Below are 25,662 nucleotides of genomic sequence, written 5' to 3'. Positions count from 1 at the left end.
ATGAGCATGGGAGATCTCTCCACTTTCTATAGTCTTCCTCAATCTCTTTCTTCAGAAGTGTATAGTTTTCCTTGTAGAGGTCTTTCACATCTTTTGTTAGGTTTACACCTAGGTATTTGATTTTGTTTGAGGCTATTGCAAATGGAATTGTTTTCATACATTCTTTTTCCATTTGCTCATTGTTAGTGTATAGAAATGCTAAAGATTTTTCTATGTTGATTTTATATCTTGCTACCTTGCTATAGCTATTGATGATGTCTAGAAGCTTCTGAGTAGAGTTTTTTGGGTCTTTAAGTTATAGGATCATGTCATCTGCAAATAGGGATATTTTGACAGTTTCTTTACCTATTTGTATTCCTTTTATTCCTTCTTCTTGCCGAATTGCTCTGGCTAGGAATTCCAGTACTATGTTGAATAGGAGTGGAGATAGTGGGCATCCTTGTCTGGTTCCTGATTTTAGATGGAATGGTTTTAATTTTTCTCCATTAAGTATAATGCTGGCTGTAGGTTTGTCATATATAGCTTTTATAATGTTGAGGAACTTTCCTTCTATTCCTAGTTTTCTTAGAGCTTTTATCATGAAATGATGTTGGATCTTAGCAAAGGCTTTTTCTGCATCTATTGAGATGATCAAGTGTTTTTTGTCTTTGCTTCTGTTAATGTGGTTTATTACGTTTATTGATTTTTGTATGTTGAACCACCCCTGCATCCCTGGGATGAAGCCTACTTGGTCATGGTGAATAATCTTTTTGATGTGTTGCTGAATTCAGTTTGCCATTATTTTGTTGAGGATTTTTGCATCAATGTTCATTAAGGAGATTGGCCTATAGTTCTCCTTTTTGGAGGTGTCTTTGCCTGGTTTTGGGATAAGTGTAATACTAGCTTCATAAAATTTTTTTGGCAGTTTTCCTTCCCTTTCTATTTCATGGAACAGTTTAAGGAGGGTTGGTATCAGTTCTTCTTTAAAGGTCTGATAGAATTCAGCAGAGAATCCATCAGGTCCTGGACTTTTCTTTTTGGGGAGACTCTTGATTGCTGCTTCAATTTCATTTTGTGTTATAGGTCTATTCAGGTGATTAATTTCCTCTTGGTTCAGTTTTGGATGATCATATGTATCTAGAAATCTGTCCATTTCTTTTAGATTTTCAAATTTATTTGAATATAGGTTCTGAAAGTAGTCTCTGATGATTTCCTGGACTTCCATGTGTTTGTTATTATCTCCCCTTTTGCATTCCTAATTCTACTAATTTGGGTTTTTTCTCTCCTCATTTTAGTCAGGCTTGCCAGGGATCTATCGATCTTGTTTATTTTTTCAAAGAACCAACTTTTTGTTTCATTAATTCTTTGTATGGTTTTTTTGGTTTCTATTTCGTTGATTTCAGCTCTTATTTTTATTATTTCTCTCCTTCTATTTGTTTTGGGATTTGGCAAGCTCCTCTTGACACCAGGCACTCCACTCTCCTCAATTTCTTGTTTTGATTTTTTTATATGATCATATCAACATTAAAGACCATGAGAAAAAGCAGCCCATCCATCCTGGGGAAGACAAACTGTTTTTTTGTAGTGGTAACAAATCAAATCACACACAGCAATTGAAGGCTTTTAGATATTATGATAAGATAAAAACAAACCTATAAAGTCTGACTATTTTGAAATGTGATCATTTCAATAGTCAAAAAGCAAGACAAAAAAAAAACAAGCTTCCACTGTTTTACTTGCAGTCCCAGAATCGTCATGAATTGCCTTCATAAGGGGGTTCCAGAGAAGTACTTGAAGTTAGCTAATGGCTTTAAAGATGTTTCTTGAAATAGGGCATGGAGAGAGCATGGCAGATTTCCATATCCCTGTGGCATAGTTAGTGAGGCAAAAGGTTTCTCAGTGAATAAATTAGAAACATTTGTTACTTGAAAAATGCAAGACTGAGCCAATTAATGAGGACAGCCAGAATATTTGTCAGAGGGAATCTTGGAAAGATTGGGCTTTGCTTTGTCCCTTTATCTTTCCAAGTATGAAATATTAGGTGAGAATAACATGAAAAGTCTTGGTCTAAAATTCTACAGATTGCAAAGGTATTAAAAGTTGGATTTTGGTATGTCATTCTTATTATCTAAATTGACTACTACAGAATTCTCAGTTGTTTGAAATTCTCTTTGGTTTAATTTTTCAAAAGGGCAGGATTTGAAGAACATAACAAGATGAATCTTTCCATGCCTTCACCTAGATTAGGCCTTGCTGTTCAAATGCATTTGACTCCTTGGGAGAGTATTGAAAGGGGTGCTGTTGACTACAAACAGTGGATGTAGACAATGAAAAACCCTCTATAGGTATTCAATTCAGTTTGAAAACAATGCATGATTTAAGAGAGAAGGGAATCCATTCATTGTTGGTAGCATCAAAGAAAGGATGCTCTTATTTTTTATTTCAAGGAATGTACTGGAAGGAGTTCAACAGAAAGCATGCACACCTGTTTTCCTCTTGCCCTTTTCAATCCCTTGGAAAAACCAAGAATCTAAGAATTCTTGTTCTGTTTGTTTGTTTGTTTGAGACAGGATATCACGGAGCTAATTCACCATCCTCTTGCCTCAACTTCCCATGTGCTAAAATTACAGGCATTCACCACCATGCCTGGCAGAATTCCTGTTTTCAGTGAGTGGCTATGTGGCAACACAAGAAATCAGATTGCTACCAGATCAAAGTACAAGCACTGGCTGTGCAGATACCTATCTCTGATGTGTTTTAGGTTGTGGTCATGATTCAGAAAAAAGCAATTATGTGCTTCTGTGGGTCATGTATGTAATCGTGTTCATGATTTCCTCTGAATTGTGCTCCATTCAATTTCTGAGATACTTTCTTCACTCTACCTTACTATTTTTTTTTCTTCAAGGATAGTCAAAAAAAATTTAGACTGATCACTGAATAAGATAACCATGTTATTTCCTGCACTGCACCTATAAAGTATTCTGTGTGTAACTCACTGTCAAGATTTTCTGTGTGTGTGTCTCTATGAGCTAGAACTGCTGATTAATTCACATCTTTGTAAATTGCATTTTTCACAGGGTATCCCTACTCTCATAGAGCTTTAAATCTAGTAAACACATCGATTTGGGATAATTAAAATGTGACCAAAGTGAACTCCAGCATGTACTTGTATAACATATTCTTTTATAACAAGAGTCATAACCTACCATGACAAGTAGAGAGAAGCTATTCTTCTATTTAATTAATTTTTTAAAAAATCAGAGGGAAATATACCATTGTCTCTGTGCACAGTTTGGAACGACCTTGTATAAGAAAGATCACGTGATCTCAGGAATGAAAAGGAAGCCATGAATACCAAGAGCTCAGAAAGGAATGAAAACAGTGGTACTTGGCCAGGCACAGCAGGGACTGGGTGTGAGTGTAGAAGGCACAAATCAGACAGTAGGACCATATTATACTTGGTAGGCCATAGCAAAAATCATAGACTTTGTTTTGATAACAGAGAGGAATTATTGAAGTATTTATATAAAGAGGGAATGTAATCATACTTGTGTTTGAGGAAGATCACTACACTGTGGAAAGGGAGCAATAGAAAGGTAGACACAGATACAGATGCAAAAGACATTAATAGTTTCAATTAGGTTGATGGACAGTTGAGATGAAGATAGTTAAACTTCATTCAGAAAATGTTTATTTTATGGTTAAGGCTGGATGTTTTCTAAAAGTTTGAAATTAGAAGAGCCAAAAGCAATGCCAAAATTTCTGACTTAAGAAACTAGGTAAATGGTACAGCAGTTCTGAGATTGGGAGCACAGGAGAAAGAGATTTGGGTAGAACAGCAATTGTTAAAATGTAGTTAAATAAAATTGAAGATCTAATTCTCAGTTCTCTGGACGTCCTGTATTATTTTGCAGATGGGCAAACTGATAGCGGTAAAATAATGTTCTCAGCGTCACACTGCCAATCAGTTAGTTCCAGAGTCCAAGCTAATGATGGACTCCTCTACTCTCAAGAGCATCACATGATAGCATTGCCTTGCTGTACCCTTTAAACATAAAGTGGAAGTGATGAGGGAAATAAATCTGAGTTAGGCACAAAAAATTTTATATCCGTCCATTTATCACTTAACTTATGTTAAATGAAGTGGGAACTAGAAAGGTGAACAGGATTGTAAAAGAAAATAGCAAACAATTAGAAGGGCAATAGGCCAAGGGAAAACTAACACTATAAATATCAGTGTCTATAGAGAAAAAGACAGCTTCTTAAAGATTGAAAGGGAGAAGCCTATGTGAAAAGATTAATGCCAAAAGGGTGTGAGTCAGGGGAGTCAAAAGACAAGAGTATTTTCAAAAGAAGTTTAAGTCTGTGCTCAGAACTACTTGCTACTATGTGGACTAAGGAGGGGTTAAAAGAATGAAAGGGATTAAGAGAAACCTTCCTTTAATCATGGAAGCTACTCTTACACTTCCCTGAGTTATCTGTTCTTATAACCAAGACCCTCAATAAACTAAAAGCAGTTTAAAAAATATATACTTCCTTTCAAGGATAGAGAAAGCAGAAAAGACATCAGCAGATAAGAGACTTCAACATATTTTTCAAAAGACAGGGAAAGAAGATGTAGGTTAAATGTATCCACATTGCAAGCTATGTGATTAACTACATTATAAAGTACCCACAAAGGGATATGAATTGATTTGCCTCACAGATTTCCTTAGAATATTGGAGATGCCAAGCCCCATGCAAGGAACTGAAGAAAGTCAGTGCTGCAAATATGAAAATTGATTGAAAATCTTATATACAAAATAGCATAGCTCTAGAGACCAGAATATTCTTCTGTAGAACATTCTGTGGCTTGCTGCCAGATCAATGAAGGCTGTTAAAACACACAAAGATTCCAATTAGCTTTTCAGAGATTCACTCCTCAATAATGGAGCACAGCCATGGATCACCAGATATTCATGGACAGCCTCTATGTTGAGAGATGATCATTAAAAGGGTCAAAAAGAAAATATAACACAGAAACGATACAGGAAGCAGGAAGAAAAAGACAAAGGAATCTATTGTTAATATCTTTTGAAAGAAATGAAATAACATGACATCCTAAAACACAAATAGGATATATGTAAAAAGAATATTCAGGAAAAAATATGTAAATTTAAGAAGCAAAATTATGCTTTCAAATTAAAGATAATTCACTACATATATTTAGAAAATAAATTTGAGAATATTTACCGGAAAATGGAATCAAACCACAATGACATGGAAATTACAATAAATGACTGAATTACAAAATAAATATAGGAAATAGTTCTTATAGGCAGCTAATTAGGAATTGTAGGAAAGAGAAAATTTTTTAAAGGAGGAAATTATCCATTAGATAATGACAAAATTTCAAAGAATTGCAAGAGAAGTGCTTCCAGAGTGAAAGAGCCCCTCAAGTACAACAAATTAAAACATACACACCAAACCACATTGCCATGAATTTTAAGGATTGAGGATAAAATAAAATTCTAACAATTTCCATTGGAGCAGAAGTTGGGTGTGAAAGAGGATCTTGAACAGGAATATAACTGAGTTTACAAACTAGAAAATCATATAAATAGAAAGTGCTTTCAAGTTTATAAAGAAAAAGTGTTTCTGACCCAGAAGTCCATACCCAGATGAACTTTCAATTATATGGGGATAAAGTAAAGCTATTTTCAGACATGCAAGTTCTCAAAAATGGTACCTGCTATAAATCCTTTCTCAGCAAGTAAATGGATGTTATATTCTGTCCAAATGAAAGAATAAATCTTGGAAGAAAAAGGCATGGAATCCAGAAAATGAAAGATATATAACACAAGACAGAAGTGCAAAATTCACAGGGTGATAGTGAAGAGAAATTCTTGTAGTAAGCTATATATATGTGGGTCTGGAAAAGGAATCATTCCAGCCAGGCTGGAGCAGAAAGATGCAGGGTTCTCAAAGAATTTGGAGGGGGGAGCAGATGACACATGTTTGACCACATCAGAAGGAGAGTCTGAAACTGATTAGGTGCATAGAAAATCTAGCAAAAATAACAATAAAAAGACAATTTTTAATTTCAAGGAAACAAAAAGATCTAATTACACTGATACACAGTCATAATTAAATAGATACTACTAATTTAGCACACAATAATTATGCATGTACTTTGGTTGGTTAGAAGTATGTGAGGATTTATTAGAAGAAAAACAACATCCTCTCTCTCACCTTGTTATATACTAGAAACTTATAACTCAGAAATCAAAACATAGTACTACAATCAAGTTATGTAGGAATTTATGGGGGTAGAGCTCCTAAAAGTTTGAAAGTTATTTTATAAATCAAGAGTGGATGGAGCCATGATTGAGAGAGCTTATGAACCAGACACCAAAGTAATCAAACAATGAAAAGGTGATTTTTATAGAGACTGGTAAATGAGTGGTATGAAAAAGAAGAGAAAGATGTTACCACTGAGTAATAGAACCATCAATGAAACATGAGTTTTACAGGATGAAAGAGGAGTAGTAGTTTTTAAAGGAATGGGGGAAGAAAAATCAGTTCTCTTAACTCAGAAGAGGATTAATCAGCATGCCATGTGAGAAAGTCAACATGCTCCATTTTTTAAGCTGTAAGATAAATGAGAACCTCAGGAAGAGCCAAGTTTTAGTTAGTTAATGAAGATGGAAGGGGAGCATCCAGTGAAAGGATTGAGTCTCAGGAAAGAAGATGATGATGATGTAAGTCACACTCTAAAGTTCAGAGGGAATAGAAGAGAAAGAAATTAGGACTAGGGAATAATTCAGCACATTGTAGAGAATAGAGAAGAAAAAGAGAAGATAACTACAAGAGCTTGTATTTGAGTTCATGAAAAAAGAAAATAGTCCTAAGTGAATTAAATTTCAAACATTCAAAGGACCCTGGCCAAGTGGTTCAGTTGCAGACCTGAGTATTCTCTTTTTCCACTTTGTTTTTAATAAAAAAAAAAGTTCAGTGACAACAACAAATAGATCAAAAGAAATAGCCATATGGTCCAACACAAAAGGATGAGTGAGAGACTTTGGACAGCAAAAAGCATGAGTAATTGATTAATCACTCATCTCTGAGTCATAGAGACAGATAACAGATATATCTTGGGTCAGCTCTATGGCATCACTCCTGGAAGGTCGATGTGGGTACTGCTTTCTCAAATGAAAAGCCTGGGAATATTTCAAGACATTTCTTTCTCCCTTACAGTCCCCCTGTCCACCTCCCATTTATTATGTGATCAAATCTATGGATTTGGCTCCTTAATCTTCTTCTGAGTTCATTACTTCTCTTCATTCTCACTGCTGTCACCATAAACTACGCTATCATCACTTACTTTTACACCTGCAAAAACCTCAACACACATTTGCTAAGTGCCTAACACATATTGCATATTTACTAAAGGCATTTATGAGATGCTTATCATGTGGTAGACCCTCGGTAGAGACATGACGGCATCACTGCCACGATCAGGAATTTTGTAAGTTCAGGTAAACCAATAGTTACAAAATCATATAACTTCCAGCAATGATAAAGGTGGAAGTTAGAGTGGGGCAATGGAGAAAAAAAGTCATGTTTCTAATATTTGTAGTTGATCTTCGACACATTATCAGGTATAAATAACCAAAGAACTTACTTACCTGTCCTCATAACATCCTTTCATTAACTTCAAAAGTTAAGGGGGAAATAAAATGCATTTGGGCTGAAAATCCAACAGCTTTTAAGCAACTTTTTTAAAAATGCTGTATTATTGTTTTAAATAAAATACTCCTAATCTATTTCAACACAAATTTATATTCTAAGTAAAAACAAAAAGTTATACATATATTTAAAATTAATGTTCATTCAATATTGTTTCTATAGTTGGCAAACTGTAGTAGGCACCATGAATTTAGGAATAACTAAGTCAAGATCTCCTTAAAGAATTTGCCTAATACATCGGAAATACCACACACAATTAGAAAGCAATGTATTCATTCTTCCTGGGGACACATTCACAGAGATAATGACTTTTCACTTAAAATGAGAAGTTTCTCAAGTAAATTACCAGTAGTTCATAGTGAGTGATCAGGAGGAAAGTCTCAGTGTATGATTTCATTCATTCATACATTCATTTTCTCATTCTACAGTTGTTAATAAATAACTACTATATGTTAGATATCAAGACAAATACAAAGACAAACAGAACACGCTGCTGGCCCTCAAGAGTTTATAATGCAGGAGAAAATGACATGAAAAACAGTAGATAAATTGTACTGTTGAAGGTGCCATGATATAAGTCTGTAAGATTTCATAAAATGTGGTTCTTTTTACCTAGAAGAATAGGAAAAGATATATTCAGGACATCACATACATTTCTACCATGATTATAGGTTGTTTTCTGTTTTCTTCCACCCAAATCATAGGATTCATAAAGATAGACTACCATTCCAAAGTGAATAACCAGTCCAGATCTAATCTGTTGCTATCTCCAGAACAATGTACACTTCATGGAGACAGAGACTGTTCCTAGTCATCACTATATACACTGTCTATATCAGTGCCCAGAACATTGAGTTATGCAGTAAATATCTGTTCACTGATGGAACTAATTTGTGAGTTGAAGAGAACATCATAAACTGTTGGGATAAAATTTGAATATTTTTGCAGAAATGGGAGAAATGTCTCTCACAAAAAATTCTGGAAGTTGCCTTTTTACACTTTAATTTTTATAATATTAAAAAACATTATTGATCCATGCTTCAAGTGAGATTATAAGCAAAACAACAGCTTTGAAGTGCTTCAGGATTATATTCTGATCCAATCTGCCATCAAAGCTGCATGATGATGGGAAGCCTCAGAGCCCATTGTTTTTATTTGCCAAATTAAAGTAAAACCTATCTTGCAGATCTTGTAAGGCTGTTGAAAGTTTCAATCGTACAATGCATGTGCATGTCCTGTGTAAACTGTACAGCATTATGCAATCATCAAATATAGACTAATATTACATTTCTAAGCACTAAAGATTTGCAAGAATGCCTTTGGAAGGCAGTCAATTAAGCATCTATATTTTTTTATTTTGTTTCTCTCTAGTGCAGTGCCTGGAGATGACCACCAAACGGAAAATCATCGGCCGTCTGGTGCCGTGCCGATGTTTCCGAGGTGAAGAAGAAATCATCTCTGTGTTAGATTACTCCCACTGCAGCCTTCAGCAGGTGCCAAAGGAGGTCTTTAACTTTGAGCGGACACTGGAGGAACTTTATCTAGATGCCAATCAAATTGAAGAGCTACCCAAGGTAATTTTTGACAACCTAAAACATACACTGTAAATGAGTATTTTGTAATTTTCGGAGATGCTAAATGATGGCCTTCTATCTGGGTAATTGACAAATCACTGGAATTGACCTAACTTCTCCTGCTATTCTCATTGCATTTTAATACTACTCCATTTATAATTCAATGTAATATGTTAATGACAAACTTAACTCCACAAAATTGATTTATGCATTATGCCTTGCTACTTATTTATGTATTTATCTATCTATTTTTTATGGTCGTGTTGGGGGTACATTGTGGTTACAGATGTTCTTACAATATACCAAATATATCATAGTTGAATTCACCTCATCCATCATTCTCTTTTATGCCTGCTTCCCCCATTCCTGGAATAATTCAACAGGTCTCATTTTCTACTTACATACATGTGTACAGTTATTTGTACTCTATTCACCTTTAACTAAGAATCCTGTATTTTTATTTGGTACATGTGGTAACCCTAAGCCAATGAGTCTTTTCTTAAACTCTTTTTCTAAATGAGACAGATCTTATAAGACAAATAGTAAACACATGATTAACTAATTAAGCAAGTACTTGTTTAATATGGGTTCTGCTACATAGTACTTGAGGCTTTAACAGGGTTGTAAGAGGAATAAATCCCTTTCCTTGCTCTTGAAGTTCTAACAACCTAATTACAGAGAAAAACTGAAGCATTAGAGACAAGTGCTCAGTAATGTATCATCAGAACCAAAGAGTCAAAGACTTTGCTAGAACTTATGTCTAGAGAAGAGTTTCAGTTCTTGGAAGGTGAAGGAAAGGCTTGGCAAACCAAAACAGATGCAAAAATTAACATGGTATGTATGTGGGAGGGGAACAACATTGTGAAGAATCTGGACCTGTGGGTGGGGGGTGAGTGCTGACAATGTGTGGGGAGAATAGGGAAGATGCAGACTATGGCGGGTCTTAAGGTCCCATAGCATTGCTTAGTTTAATGTAGTAATCAGATGATAGCACAGTAGAGTCTTGAATGTCACATAACTCACTGGGATCTTAAGTAGTTCCGAAAGAAAAATCTAAAGACATTTTGTCTGTTTGGTTAGTTAAAACAATAAATTAGTAATTAGCTTGCTGGTGGGGTGGCTGAAGTGGTCGAACATCTGCCTAGAAAGTATGAAGCTCTGAATTCAAACCCTAGTACCACCACCAAAGGAAAAAAAAAGTAGACTTCATTTGCTCACTTAAGTGAAGGTTCTTCTCAGCACAGGATCCAGAATTAATTTGTTTCTATTCATTTTGTATGGGATCATTTTTCTTCTGAGACTGACTTTTCATGGTGACAGAATGGTTGCAACAATACTAGCATTCACTCCCTCAGTATCCAAAGAGAGAAACATCTGGTTTTTAAAAACTTTCTGAAGAGGACAGGAAAGCATTATTAATTCCTTTGCTAACTTGTCCTTAGATCTCATTGGCCTTAATTTTACCATAAATATATTGTTGACACAGATTACAGCCAGGTGCTGTAATCTAGCTACTCAGGAGGCAGAGATCAGGAGGATCTTGGGTTTGAAGCTAGCCAGGACAAATAGTTCCAGAGACCCTATCTCAAAAAAAAAAAAAAAAAAAAAACCATGAAAAAGGGCAGGCAGAGTGGTCAAGGTATAGGCCCTGAGTTAAATCCCACTATCACAAAAAAAGAAAGTGTGCATTACAGAACAAACTATTATTGTAAGAAAATTGTGTTTACCCACATTGGCATAGCAATGATGATTATTGTTTTAGAAGGAAAAGTTGCACTGGTTAGCAGTCTGCAAAAAACTGAAACTAGATCCATGTATATCACCCTATACTAATATTAACTCAAAATGGATCAAGAATCTAAATATCAGACCACAAACTCTAAAGTTGGTACAGGAAAGAGTAGGAAATACTCTGGAGTTAGTAGGTATAGGTAAGAATTTTCCCAGTGAAACCCCAGCAGCACAGCAACTAAGAGATAGCATAGATAAATGGGACTTCATAAAACTAAAAAGCTTCTGCTCAACAAAAGAAATGGTCTCTAAACTGAAGAGAACACCCACAGAGTGGGAGAAAATATTTGCCAGCTACACATCAGACAAAGGACTGATAACCAGAATATATAGGGAACTTAAAAAACTAAATTCTCCCAAGATTAATGAACCAATAAAGAAATGGGCAAGTGAACTAAACAGAACTTTCTCAAAAGAAGAAATTCAAATGGCCAAAAAACACATGAAAAAATGCTCACCATCTCTAGCAATAAAGGAAATGCAAATTAAAACCACACTAAGATTCCACCTCCCCCCCTGTTAGAATAGCCATCATTAGCAACACCACCACCAACAGGTGTTGGCGAGGATGCGGGGAAAAAGGAACCCTCTTACACTGTTGGTGGGAATGTAAACTGGTACAACCACTCTGGAAAAAATTTGGAGGCTACTTAAAAAGCTAAACATTGATCTACCATTTGATCCAGCAATACCACTCTTGGGGATATACCCAAAAGACTGTGACACAGGTTACTCCAGAGGCACCTGCACATCCATGTTTATTGCAGCACTATTCACAATAGCCAAGTTATGGAAACAGCCAAGATGCCCCACCACTGACAAATGGATCAAGAAAATGTGGTAGCTATGCACAATGGAATTTTATGCAGCCATGAAGAAGAACGAAATGTTATCATTCACTGGTAAATGGATGGAATTGGAGAACATCATTCTGAGTGAGGTCAGCCTGGCCAAAAAGACCAAAAATCATATGTTCTCTCTCATATGCAGACATTAGATCAAGGGCAAACACAACAAGGGGATTGGATTTTGATCACAAGATAAAAGCGAGAGCACACAAGGGAGATGTGAAGATAGGTAAGACACCTAAAAAACTAGATAGCATTTTTTGCCCTCAACGCAGAGAAACTAAAGCAGATACCTTAAAAGCAACTGAGGCCAATAGGAGAAGGGGACCAGGAACTATAGAAAAGGTTAGATCAAGAAGAATTAACCTAGAAGATAACACACAGGTATAGGAAATCAATGTGAGTCAATGCCTTGTATAGCTATCCTAATCTCAACTAGCAAAAACCCTTGTTCCTTCCTATTATTGCTTATACTCTCTCTTCAACAAAATTAGAAATAAGGGCAAAATAGTTTCTGCAGGGTATCGAGGGGGTGGGGGGGAGAAGAAGGGGTGGGGTGGGTGGTAAGTGAGGGGGTGGGGGGAGGGGGCAAAAATGACCCAAACATTGTATGCACATATGAATAAAAATAAATAAATAAATAAATAAATAAAAGAAGGAAAAGTTGCTCTTAATCAATGACTGTATATAACATTTTTAAAGATTTATAGACAAACTATTAACTGTTTGAGAATTTAAATCCTCAAACAAAGGGTATTGTTTTGTCTACTACCTTGTTAAGTGTTCCTCTGATATTGTTGACATTGTGATTTCAGATTTGTTGAGTAATAAAATAGAAAATTATTTTTTTTAAATTATATGATAATGCAATTGGTTGTTAATTTCCTAATTCTGTAATAATGCACAAATATAGCCATGCATTATAATAATGGCTGTTTTAAATATTATATTATGATAAAAATTATATTTTATAAATATTATTCTTTGCTTTCTGATATTTTATATAGAGTATTCTAATTGGTCATGAATCTCCAAAAGATGATGTTATACAACAGGTACAGAACAAAAAGTCAAGGTTAATGGCATTACCAAAGACATATCAAGAGTATGTCAGAGAAGATGCAAAAATAGACATGAAAGAATATGAAATATTTTAATTAGGAATAGGTCAATGTAGGTTGCTCAATTTTCTATAGTAAAAAAGTAAAAACGCAAAATGACATGCCTCTCTCAGAGTAACAGATATGCACACAGTTTATAATTTAAACTTCTATGCTTATTATTCTGAATTAAGAACTTAAAATTATAGACAGAGTAATAGATTGTAATGGCCATATATCATACATAAATTATGAGATCAACTTAAATAAAATAATAAAGTGAAAAACTACAGAGAAACTTCTCAACACTGAAGAACTCTAAAAAAGAGACTACAAATAATTTTGGAAAGCTAATACATGACTAAGATTATAATATATGGGAGTGAACTTGGAAAAGTTAATTTGACCATGTTTAGGATCAAAGGTGTGGCTCAAGTAGTAGAGCTCCTGCCTAGCAAAGCATGAAACCTTTAGTTCAAACCCTAGTACTGCCAAAAAAATTTTTTCAAAGAACTGATCTACATTTGAAGCATCATACTTTCAATGTTTTCCCCATTTAAAACTTTATAATCTGATCCAAAAATATTTTAGAGATCAGAAGCTTAAGTTTTGGACCCAGGCAAGCCTGGGATTAGGTCCTAACCTGGGAAGGTATTTTATTTTCTACAAGTTTCCGTTTCTTCAGTAGCAAAATTGGGATAATAACACCATCTCTGGGGAGGACAGGAAGAGATAGAGGGGAGAGAGAGACAGAGAGAGAGGGAGAAAGAAGAAAAAGGGGGAAGGAAGAAGGGAGGGAAAAAGGAAGGAGAATGAAAAAGGAAAGGAAGAAAAGAAGGAAGGGGAAGGTTATTGCTCCCTGAGATAATGCTTGTAGAATGACTTGATAGGAAAACATTAAAAAACTGATATTTATTATTCTCCTATCACATTTGAAATAAGAGACCCATGTTAATTACCCTGAGTCAAACAAAAGTAAAATTTTATATCTCAAGAGAGTTGACTATCTCTTGGTACTGACTATCCAACAAAAAATGTGGCATCTACCCAAAATCTCCAAAGACAGCTCTTATGAAAATAATACATTACTCAAAATAGGTAATAGGTATTTTACCCTAAACAGTTAATCCTAACACATCCTAATATCACATCAAAATCAATATATTATATCATTTTTAAGGAAATGTACCCTCAGAGATTATTTAATTTAGTCCTCAATTATTACTAATAAGTAAATCAAGACTGAAAAAGTTAATTGATTTCCCTTGGCATGTTAAAAAACAACCAAACCATCACCAAAAATTATTAGTCAGGAGATGAGAAGTTATACTCCAGCAACAAATCAAAATTTCGGTGGATAACTGAACAGTTTTGCTTTGTGTTCTATGAGTATTATCAGGGGCCACTGATCTTCAGGAACCAATAGCTAAAACTGGTTCAGTTATCCACTCAATGTAGAAATGTTTCCTTTTTATGAATATTTCTTTTAGTGGAAAAAATCATTAAGTTAAGAGACAGGACATTTTGTAACTGGAACATTCTAGTTTTTAGAAAGTTCTGCCATATGTCAATGATGCTCCCCTCATCCATCTATCTCTCCACCCAACACTTGGCTAGGAACTTAGGTTGATGGAAAAGATTAGTTTAAGCATGCCTATCTTGGAAGAGGAAATATGCATACAGAACTACTGTCTTGATTCTTCAAATGCATTAAAGGGATTTGTGACTTTGCCTAAGAGTTCTTTTGTCTAAGACAAGTGTTTGAGTTTCTTTTACCATTTTTCAAGGACATGCTTTCTAGACCCTTAACCATCACGATTACTTTCCACTGGACATTTTCTATTTTTATTTGTCAAATAAAAAGATTTATCCAAGTGAAAATACCCAACAAAGCAATGAACAAAATGTAGTGGTACTCAGAAGAGATAAAAGTTGAAGATGGGTATTTAAGTATCATCCTCCTAGAAGTGAGAGTTAAAACCATAGGTCAAAAAAATGACCTTAGAGATAAAGGGAGAGAAAATTGTAGAGAAACAAACAGTGAACTTTAAAATAGGCAATAGTACAGACTCACCACTGGGATTTGCCTACAAGTTATTTATGTTTCCCTCAGCAGTATGGCAACTTTGTGCATAGAGACAAAACTGGGCTAGTTTTTTATGGTCATGAAGCCAAGAATACATCAATGAGAGAGATGTAACATGTCAATTGATTTTAATCTAGGTTTCTATAGCTTACAAAAATCGATGTGCTCTAATGAACAGAAGAAAAGGAGGTAATAACTTAACATGTAGCACTTTTGAAGATAATTCTGGATTTTTCCAGTCTACCTAGACATTGGAGATTTAAGATCTTGATCATTTCGCTTGAGAATTCAAGTTTACTATTTTCTGTATCAGGGAGCAGAGGTTCTAGCTTCCAATCAGAGTGCCATAAAACACTCAGAGGGGACACAAACTGGTGAGATATGGGAAAATCATACATACATTTGAGAATAATTATCAGAAAAACCAAGGAAACGTATGTTGGAGAATATGTATTCTTAAATTTGACCATTTTCTGGAAGTACATTTTGCATCCATTTGTGTTTGTTACTTTTTCCTCACTGTGACAAAACACCTGAAAAGTAGCTGGGCACCAGTGGTTCATGGCTGTAATCATACCTACTCAGGAGGCAGGGATCAGGATGATTATAGTTTGAAGTCAGTCTCAGGCAAATATTTTGTGAGACCCTATCTCAAAATTACCCAACACAATAAAAGGGCTGATGCAGTAGCTCACCCTGAGTTCAAACCCCAGTACTACCAAAAAAAAAAAAAAAAAAAAAAAAGATTTATTTGGGCTCATAGTTTCAGAAGCTTCAGTCCACGAGTGACTGGCTCCATTGTATTTCGGTCTGTGGCAAGGCAGAAATACAATGGCAGAGGGCACAGTGGCACAAAGTTGCATACGTCATGGCATTTCGGAGAGAGAAAGAGAGAAAGGGAGGGGAGACTGGAACAAAACAGATATGCCTTTCAGTGATCTCCTTCCTCCAACCAGGCCGCACTGCCAAATCACTCATTCAGTATGAACACATTAATAGATTAACCCTTGATGAGGTCAGAACCCTTATGATCCAGTCACCTCAAAAGTGCACCAACAGCTGTGGACCAAGCCTTTAACACATAAGCCTTTGACACTTTATATCCAAAACACAACATCAGTTAAGGTGGATTTTGTCTCACCATGATAGAGATTAGTAGATCCCAGTCATCTCCATTCCAACCTCCCCTACCCCCAAAAATGTAGGAATTAGCACTCTCTTTCTTTTGCTAAGTAGATTTTTTTAAAATTCTCACATATGATTTTTATTATTTTATCACAAAAATTACTTCAGCTGTCAAAGGTAGAAAAATAAATAGAATCAATGCTATTCTTTTCACAAGAGAAGTTAGGGGCTAAGCTTACACTTTCTCTTTTTAAATAGAAGTTTTATCAAAATACAATTTGCATAACATCAAATTCCTCTTTACTAAGTGTGTAATTTGATGATTTAATTATATTCACAGAATTGCACAGCCATCATCACTAATTCTAGAACAATGTCATCATCCTACCCCCCAAAAGCTCCGTACTCATTAACAGTCATCCCATACTCTCTTCTTCCTTCAGTCCCTGGCACTTACTTATCCCTTGATTTGCCTAGTCTAGTCTTTTCATATAAACAGAATCATGCAGCATGGGATCTTTCATGACTGGCTTCTTCACTGAGCATCAGGTTTTTAAGGTTCGTCCATGTTGCAGGATATATGATAATCATTTACGTAGATGTACCACATACGATGTTTAAAAACACAATATAACACTTATTTGAAATGCAGAAAAACTGTTACCAACTTTTATTTTTCATAACTCATCTGTGTAATTGTTGTCCTAATACACATCTATCAGTTTGGGGTATTATAATCAATAGTGTACATGAAGTCCAGCTTCTGTATTCAGTTGACTCCAGTATTTTATTTCAATCAAGCAATTATTTAAATTTAATTTCATAAAGGAATGTGGCAAAAATGAAAGCAAAATTTTAAAAAATATTGCATGATACGGAATATTGTCAGTAGCTGAAGCATTGGTCATCCAATATAGACCATAAGGGATGTTTCAGGTGTGAAAATTTTATCATGGTGTGGGCTCCAACCACAGTCCTAGGAAATAGCAGAAATCCTTACTGCCGCTTCAGGAAAATAAATGAATAACAAAAGTGCACATGAATCATGCCAGCAGCCAGTCTGTAAGCTCCAGTTAATGACCAGCCAATGGGCTGCTTGGGCGTGTCTTGTATGTAAATAAATAAGATTTCTCAGAGAATTTGCCCTTGGTCTTTCCTCTGCCAGGTTTGCTCTGCCCCATGGCACTGTTCCTGTTCCTTCACTTTAGTCTCTGCTCAAACATCATCTTAAAAATAACAACACCCACCATCTCCATCACATTTTCACTCCTAACAAAACTTTAGATTTAATTTATCAACATCTAGTAAAATATGATTTTTAACTGCTTTCCCTAAATGCTTTATCATTGCTATAAATCAGCAGCATAAACAGTTCTTTCCGATATGCTGTCATCCTTTTATAAAGAATAAAACTTTGATGGTGGTCAGAGTTAAGGAAGGAAGGAGAAGATTGGAGAAGATCTGGACACACAGAACACAGAAAATAAAATTCATTTAATATTCAAAAAACTTCTGATATTGATTCTGAGGGTTCAGCTAAAATGGTATAATTTTTGTGACATCCCCATAACCACTAAATAATAGAGGACACTTTCCATTTCTTCTTCCTCTCAAACTCTCAAACACTAAGTACTTTGTCCATATAAATTAGAATTGCCATGTAATATTTTCTTCAATAAAAGGAGGAATGTCTTAGGAATGCTTTTATGTGTACAGAGATGGAGGTGGAGTCAGTTCTTCCAAAGTCAGTCTTTCTTTCCAAACTTAATGCTCTGTGATTCATTAGTGTGACCTTTTCTTTTTTGATGTGTGTGTGTGTGTGTGTGTGTGTGTGTTTGTGTGCACGCGCGCGCACATCCTGGAGATCCAGCCCAGAACAAATGCTCTATTACTGAGTTACATTTCCAGCCCCTTGAGGTTCTTTTTAAATAGACAGGAGTTATACAAACAGAAGGAAGTGCTCTGATAACCAGAGTAGTGTCTATGGTTACCAGGTATTATCATAGAAGTGCTCGACTATGATGCACAGAAGTCTGGTAAGAAAGGACCTAGACTTGACAGAGTTCTGCCAGTAATTAGTCATGGGGCTCCAAGCAGGTTAACTCCAAGGAGCTTTAGCTTCTTCATATACAATAAATGCAAACAGAATTTTTCTTGTCCTCTCCTAAGATTGTGGTAAGGACCAAGCTTGCTGAGAATATGAAATCACTTTAAAAACATCAAAGTAATATGTAACTCTTAAGAGAAATTATTTTTAAAATGAAAGATTTGTTTAGTGAGGTTTATTTGCCTCTTTAAAATAATGTCTACTACTGCACAACAATAACAAAGTAATTAGTTAAATGGTTGCAAATTTACTGTTTAAGATGGATGTGCAGTTGTGTCAGTTAGGTGTGTTTACTCTATGCCACAAAAAACAACTAGCCAGTGTAGGTAAAGTTGAACATTTATTCACTCATAAAATTAAGAGAAGCTTAAGGTACTTCTCATGGAAAAGGGGGAGGTGTTAAGAGAGTTCTAGATTGCTGCATAAGATTGGCATCACAGTGACAATGTGGGCCATACATTATTACTCTTGTGAGGACATGAAACCCCAACATTTATTCAAGATTCAAATTCCAGCTGCATCCCCAAATAGTACCTGATGAGGAAAGCTGTAACAAGAAGGTCATAGTTCTAATGGAATAAGGGAAATAGTTGCAGACAAGAAAAAAAGTATCCTCCAATATTCTATATCACATATCTTCAATTTTATTGATTCTTCTTTTCTTTAGACTTAGTAGTCTAAAGCCATGTTTTGTTATACCTTTTTATGTCTTGGCAATCCTGGTGGTTAAACTCAGCCCCTTGCCCTTGCTAGACAGGCACTCTGCTACTTGAGCCACTCCACCAGTCTGTTTTGCATTGGTTATTTTTTGAGATAGGATTCACTTTATGCCAGGTCTAGCCAGGACCACAGTCCTCCTATTTGTGCTTCTCTGAGTAATTGGGTTGACAGGAATGCACCGCTGCACCCAGCCATTGGTTGGGATGGGGTCTGGAAACTTTTTGTCCTGGCTGTCCTTGACCTGTGATTTCCACCTCCCAACTGCACCTGACTTGTTATAACTTTAAATAAAATTATTTGACATCAAAGTCACTTGCATATTTTGTGAGGGGTCTAATGCAATCAAAGAAAACACAGAAGGAAGATTTTAAGATGACAGATTTTGAGATGCTAATTCATAGTTGGGACTGTAGTTAATCAAAACTCAAATGATCATTGATTATTTTATTTTTCCTCCTACTAAAAAGAATCTTCACGAGGTGAAAGAAACTACTTGTATCATTACAGCTGCTAATTAAACAATTGTCATGATTCAGAAATGTCAAATGGTTTGCTCTAGATTAAAGATGACCTAAATTTGCAAATGCAAAACATAAAAAATTGCTACTTGTTCTATAAAGTTGCCTCATTTTATAATTTCATGTTGACAATAATTCTTTTAAGTGTTTGTCTTCCATAAACACACAGTTGTCCATAGCTTTGATATTCTATATGCATAACTCTGCATAGATCTATGGGAAAACTCCTTTAAACCCTGGCTTTAAATAAAGGTGAAAAATACCTTTAATTAAACTTCCTCACTCCTTCACAGATATCTAGAGTACATTATTCTGTTTTCCAGTGCCAAAAATATAGAATTTTTCTGAATATATAAACCATATCCAGAATAAAATGTCTCATATATATGCATCAAGATTTTACTTTGCTTAATTTTGCCTTGAGCACCATTCTCCAATTCTGTTCTTTTATTCCAATTATTTTGGCATTTGAATGAACAGGAGTTTTTTTTTTTTCAGTAAATAAGTTCAGTAGGTAGACTCTAGCATTCTATGGAAGAGTGAGATGATTACCAAAAACATAGTTCTTATGTGGAAAAAGATAGATAATTTTTTCTTACTCAGATTCCCATTTTTGCTTAAAATGTTCTACTGCTTAAAAATGTATAGCATCAGTAATTCTTAATCATTTGTGTCAATTAATAACTGGCACCTCTGTGGTACTCCAGGCATCTTTCAACAGAAGATTTACAATTCCTTCACTTATTTCTAAACTATACCTAAATAGCAAATCACACTGAAATTTGATTATAAACCACCCATTTGCTGATTTTTATGGCTACTTTTTGGAATGGTATAAAAACCTCTACATTTTAGGTAAAATATCAATTGATTTGTTTGTTCACTCACCAAACATTTCTTGAGTACTAGTTAAGCAATAATTGGTGATACATTACTGAGCAAGACCATGTTTCTATTCTCACAAAATCTACTTTGCTGCAAAAGAAGAATATAATTAAATAACTTAGAAATAAAGTGTTGGCAAATGTGAAGATGAAAATAAACCAGGTTTTTTTCTGAGACATTTCTTTAGGTTGAAAGGACAGTAAATGTGTCTTTAAGGAGTAACCGTTTATGTTGTGCTCTGAATGACAGGGAGGGGTCACCCTTGCAAGATCTGCGAATAGACATTCTAGTCAGAGAGGGCACTCTAAATAGGAATGAGGGTGGCATACTCAGGGAACTGAAATAAGGTAAGTGTGTGATGAGTGAGGGGAAGGGTGGAAAAAGGCAATAGCAGAGGTCAATGGAGGAGATGGTGGGCTGAGGTCATGGTAAGTTCAGATAAGATAGGTAGTATTTTAAGATTTTATTCTTAGTGACATTGAAGGACTTTTAAGAAAAACAACAATATGAAATTATTCATATTTTTAAAATACCACTCTAGTTGATGTAGGAATACATTATGATCATTCAAGAGTAGAAGAAAAGAGATTAGAGGCCATTTCAAGTATTTCAGTGAGAGGTTGATGGACTCCAACAGAAATGATGAGAAAAGAGAAGTGTTTCAGATTCTGTTTTGCAGTAAAGTGAACAGACTTTGTTAATGCAATGGATTTGGGAGAGAGAAGATAAGATGTGAAAGAAAATTTAGAAAGAATGCCTAAGGCGGAAAACAAGAAGTGTTGTTGAGGATGTAGAGGGAAAGCATGTGTTGTCATGGAAGCCAAGAAAAAATTGAAAGTGATTGAAAAAGTGGGCATATAAACTGAGAGCTTGACCAAGGTATGAAGATGACAGAGGAGGGAACATTGCATTTGCTGGTATGGAAGTCTTTGGCAATCTTCACAGGAATAGAAAGGTGAAGATGTAATTATAGTGTATTGAAGAGACAATGGTGAACATAGTCATATCTCTTAAGAGGTCTTGCAGTGAAAGAAGAAAAATGAGGCAGGCTAGAGAAGAATTTGAGGTCATGACACTTAATTGTTTCGTTTTTTAAGATCAATGACATAAAAGTACACATATGCACACATAAGAATAAATGAGAAGAGGAAGAGACTAAATACAGGAAAATGATGGAATAATTATAACAACTATATGCTCAATGCAAAAGGACATAGGCTTTCCTGAAAATGTAAAGGGATTACCTTTGAGAGAGACAGTTAAACTCCATTGTTTGTAATAAAAGAGAGAAAGAAGAAAATATGGGTTCAGAGGATAATGATTGACCAGACTTGAGGAATATTATGGCAATGAAATTTGGTTCAAATGGTGAGCTTCTCGATGTGAAGAAAGAAATGCTGAAATTCAGTGAGCTGAAAGGATGGGAAATGACAATATTGCAGTATTGGCTTATAAGGAACTTTCACTTATGGAAGGAATTGAGGATCTTAGCTGTATTTATTAGCTATATCTTTTAAAGTTCCTTCTTGACATGAGGGGAGCATTGAGAAACAGACACAGAAGTAAGTTCCCCATAGTCTATGGGTTTACATGCCTGGATCAGCATGTTAACAGGAGAAACCAAAAAGAAGACAGGTGAAAGAGCTTCATAAACAGGGTGAGGCAGGAAATGTAATAAATATTTTTTGGTTATCTACTGAATGATATGCACTTCAGTAGCTTTTTTGTTCTCAGAACAACCCTGACCAATAGATTTTTACCTCATTTTATTTATTTATTTTTGGCAGAACTGGGGTTTGAACTCAGGGCCTTAGACTTGCTAGACAGACTCTGTTCCACTTGAGCCACTCCACCAGCCCTTCTTTGTCTTGGGTATTTTCAAGATAGGGACTCACAAACTATTTACCCAGATGGCTTTGAACAGAGGTCCTCCTGATCTCTGTTTCCTGAGTAGCTAGGATTTCAGGTGTGAGCCATTGGTGCCTGGCTGTTATCCTCATTTAAAAATCAAGTACATAAAAAAACAAAAGTTCACTGAAGCATGATGAAGTTGAAGAATTACCAAGAATGGTACAGTTGTTGAAATATGAATTTAAGTTTGTGTTATTCCAAATTCTGCATTTTCATTTTACCATCCTGAGGAAGGCCTTCTAGAATTTAGCATTTGACTAGACATGTAGATGAACAAGAAGATGGATCAGGGATTGGATTTTCATTCTAGAAAACTAGGACAGTGTAACTAGTCCTATTCACTATTAAATAGTGAAACAGGCTGTTTGGAGAGAAACATGAATTCTATTTTAGATGAAAAATATGAGATATTAGCCCAACATTTTCATGAACATTACAAAAAACAGTAAGAGATCTAGGTATGAGCCTCACTGTGTAAGGACTGGAAATGCAAATATTTTATCCAGAGATGAGAAATAAAAAACAAGGTCTTGTTAGACCTGCTGATATCATTATAAATGATTCAGTAGCCAATTTATAAAATGTTAGATTTCACAAGACTCCAGATTTATAACTTATCTTTTAAAAATGCTAAAGAAATGATGAGATCAACATTTCCAATTGTTAGCAATTTTAGTGGAGCTGAGCAGTGACTGGACCCTATACATGGAGCATATCTAGTTTGCAACAGATCCCATTTATGCTGCCTCACACATTGAATGTACCTGGCTAGCTCCTATAGAATATCAAATTTCAATCAAATATGGACATTCATTAATTTAGTCATTAACAAAATTAAATGTCTTCTGTGTGTCAGGTCACTGGGAAAAGAGTGATTCAATAGACTTTATGGGCTTTATAGCATGAAAGGCAGACATTGAACAAGTATTGCAGTCAAGTATGTTTTCTGTTATGATGGGCCGGGAGGCAATGGTGTTTTGAAACTACTCAACAGAGCATCCTTCCTAAGGAATGCTATTCCAAATAATACTTAAAGATAAGTAGCTGTTCACCAGAAAAGGGATGAGCAATATTTCCAGGATGTGAGTAAGACATATTTAAAGAACCAAAAGTCCAGTACTATTTAAATGTATAGAGCAAAATTGAGAATAGAAGAATGGAGGCTGGAGAGATTATAAAGATCTTAGATGTTAAGATAGGGTGATTTTATCCTGAAATCCGTGAAAATTCATTTCAAGGTTTATCTGGGTAGCAGTAAAATTGAATATGTATTTTAGAAAGGTAGTCCTGGCAGTAATAAGAAGAGATTACAAAAGGTAATTCCTGACAGGTGCTGGAAGCTCACTCCTGTAATCCTAACTACTTGGGAGCTGAGATCAGGAAGATTGCAAGATCTTATTTCAGTGGAAAAAAGCTGGTATGATTGTGCATGCCTGTCATCCCAGTGATGGTAGGAAACATAAGTAGGTAGATCATGGTTTAAACTGGCCTTGGAAAAAAGTGAGACTCCCATTTCCAAATAACCAGAGCAAAAAAGACTGGAAGCATGTTTCAAGCAGTAGAATGCCTGCCTAGCAAGCACAAAACCCTATGTTCAAACCCCAGAACTGCAAAATAAATAAATAAGTAAAAATAAAAATAGGTAAGTTGAAAGTAAGGAAGACCAGATACACAAATCCCATAGGAATCTGTGAGAACTAATGTTGACCTCAAAGATGGAACAAAGGACACAAATTCTAGAGAATTTCAGGATGCAAAATTTATGGATTTGGTTATCTGTTTGATATCTTGCTATTGGGGGAAGGAGCAAAATGGGGCACAAGTGACTCAAGATCCAGAAAACTAGAGCCAAGTTCCGGGGAATAATAGAGGAATGTGTGTGGAAGCCAGGTGTGCATCACACAGATAGAGTTATCTTTCCAGACTGGAGCAATCCACACAGGGCACAAGCATGGGTTTCTCTAGAATAAAATGTGGACCTTCAGAAAATTATTCCTAAGATATAGAGATAAAAGTAATATCCAATAATCAAGTAAACTATAAACCATTGCTTGCACAAACCAAATGACATATAAAAGGAAAAATATAGCCTCATCAAAGTGTGTCAGTTGCTACCATCCTTTCAATATTTCTTACCATTGTTCTTATCATTGTTACCTGATTATTGAATATTTTAATGTTACTCATTTTTTAACTTTTTTTGTGGTACTGGGGTTTGAACTCAGGGCCTCATGCTTATGTACTAGGCAGGCGCCTTATCACTTGAGCCACCCCACCCATTTTTTGACATTTGTATTGGTATATAATAGTTGTACAGGGGTTTTATTGTGACATTTCCATATATGCGTATAATGTGCTTTTTGACTCGGTCCTCAGGATGTGACTTGACAATTAGACTTGAGAGAAATAATCTTCTTTCAATTCCGAAAAGGTTGATTTCATTTTAGAAGTGAATCCAAATCACCATCTTAGTTGAATGCCCTCTCTAATTTAGAACTACTTTAAGATCCCATTCCTGACCAAAGAGTCCCAGTGAGTCAGGCCATTCTTGTCTTTTATTGGAAGATACAATTATTAGAGAACAGTTGTGGTCATTGGACTGACTTCTAGTTATATGTAAAAATCACCATGTGATCACTTGCTTCCAACAAGTAGCACAGTTATATAAGGTCATGAGTCAAGATCCACTATAGTACACACATGCTATATCTTTCTCCAACGACAATTAAAAGATATCTAAGAGAGAAACATGAATGTCCTGACTCAAATGCAGAATTCATCTGAATTGTAAAGATAAAAATAATCCTATTCATTCTATTCTGTTGTCAGAGGTACATGGCAGAAAAGTTTACCAGACCCTGGAATAGACTTCAGAGAGAAAGAGTGTTTTTAGTTGCTGAGAAATTATAGGAAAGAAAAGAAGGAAAGGATATGAATAATGTAGGCTCATACATACTGCCTGCTAGCTAGTATTATTTAACTTCAAAGGTCATAATTCAAAAAAAAAAGCCTCGATTTGCAGAGACAAAGAAAGGTTGGAAGTGAAATGTCTGGTGTGATGGAAAGAACTAAAGTTCAACAGTTCTCAATTCGAATCCCAGCCAGAAAAAAGTTCTCAGCTTGGGTTCTCCTGTGCAAAATGGGGTGAGAGCACCTACCTTGCAAAATTATTTTGCCTGCCTTTCATTTTTGTCATCTACTGACCTGTGGCAAGGTTTCACTACTACAGATTAAATAATGGAGTATCTTTGAAATGTGAATCTGGGGCAAAATGTAAGCTTTCAACAAAT

At 35.4% G+C, this 25,662-nt stretch overlaps 1 protein-coding gene across 8 annotated transcripts in view; it reads left to right on the top strand.

Moving 5' to 3' along the window:
- Lrrc7 (leucine rich repeat containing 7) overlaps window positions 1–25,662 on the top strand; it is a 509,113-nt gene that overhangs the window by 182,050 nt on the left and 301,401 nt on the right. For all 8 annotated transcript variants that reach the window (XM_074079777.1, XM_074079774.1, XM_074079778.1 and 5 more), the window contains one exon: window positions 9,079–9,281. In XM_074079777.1, coding sequence (XP_073935878.1) covers window positions 9,079–9,281 — 203 coding nt within the window. The remainder of the gene's footprint in view (window positions 1–9,078; window positions 9,282–25,662) is intronic.

The sequence above is a fragment of the Castor canadensis genome, chromosome 7 (assembly GCF_047511655.1).
Source record: "Castor canadensis chromosome 7, mCasCan1.hap1v2, whole genome shotgun sequence".
NCBI lineage: Eukaryota > Metazoa > Chordata > Mammalia > Rodentia > Castoridae > Castor > Castor canadensis.
This window is presented reverse-complemented; position numbering and strand designations above follow the sequence as displayed.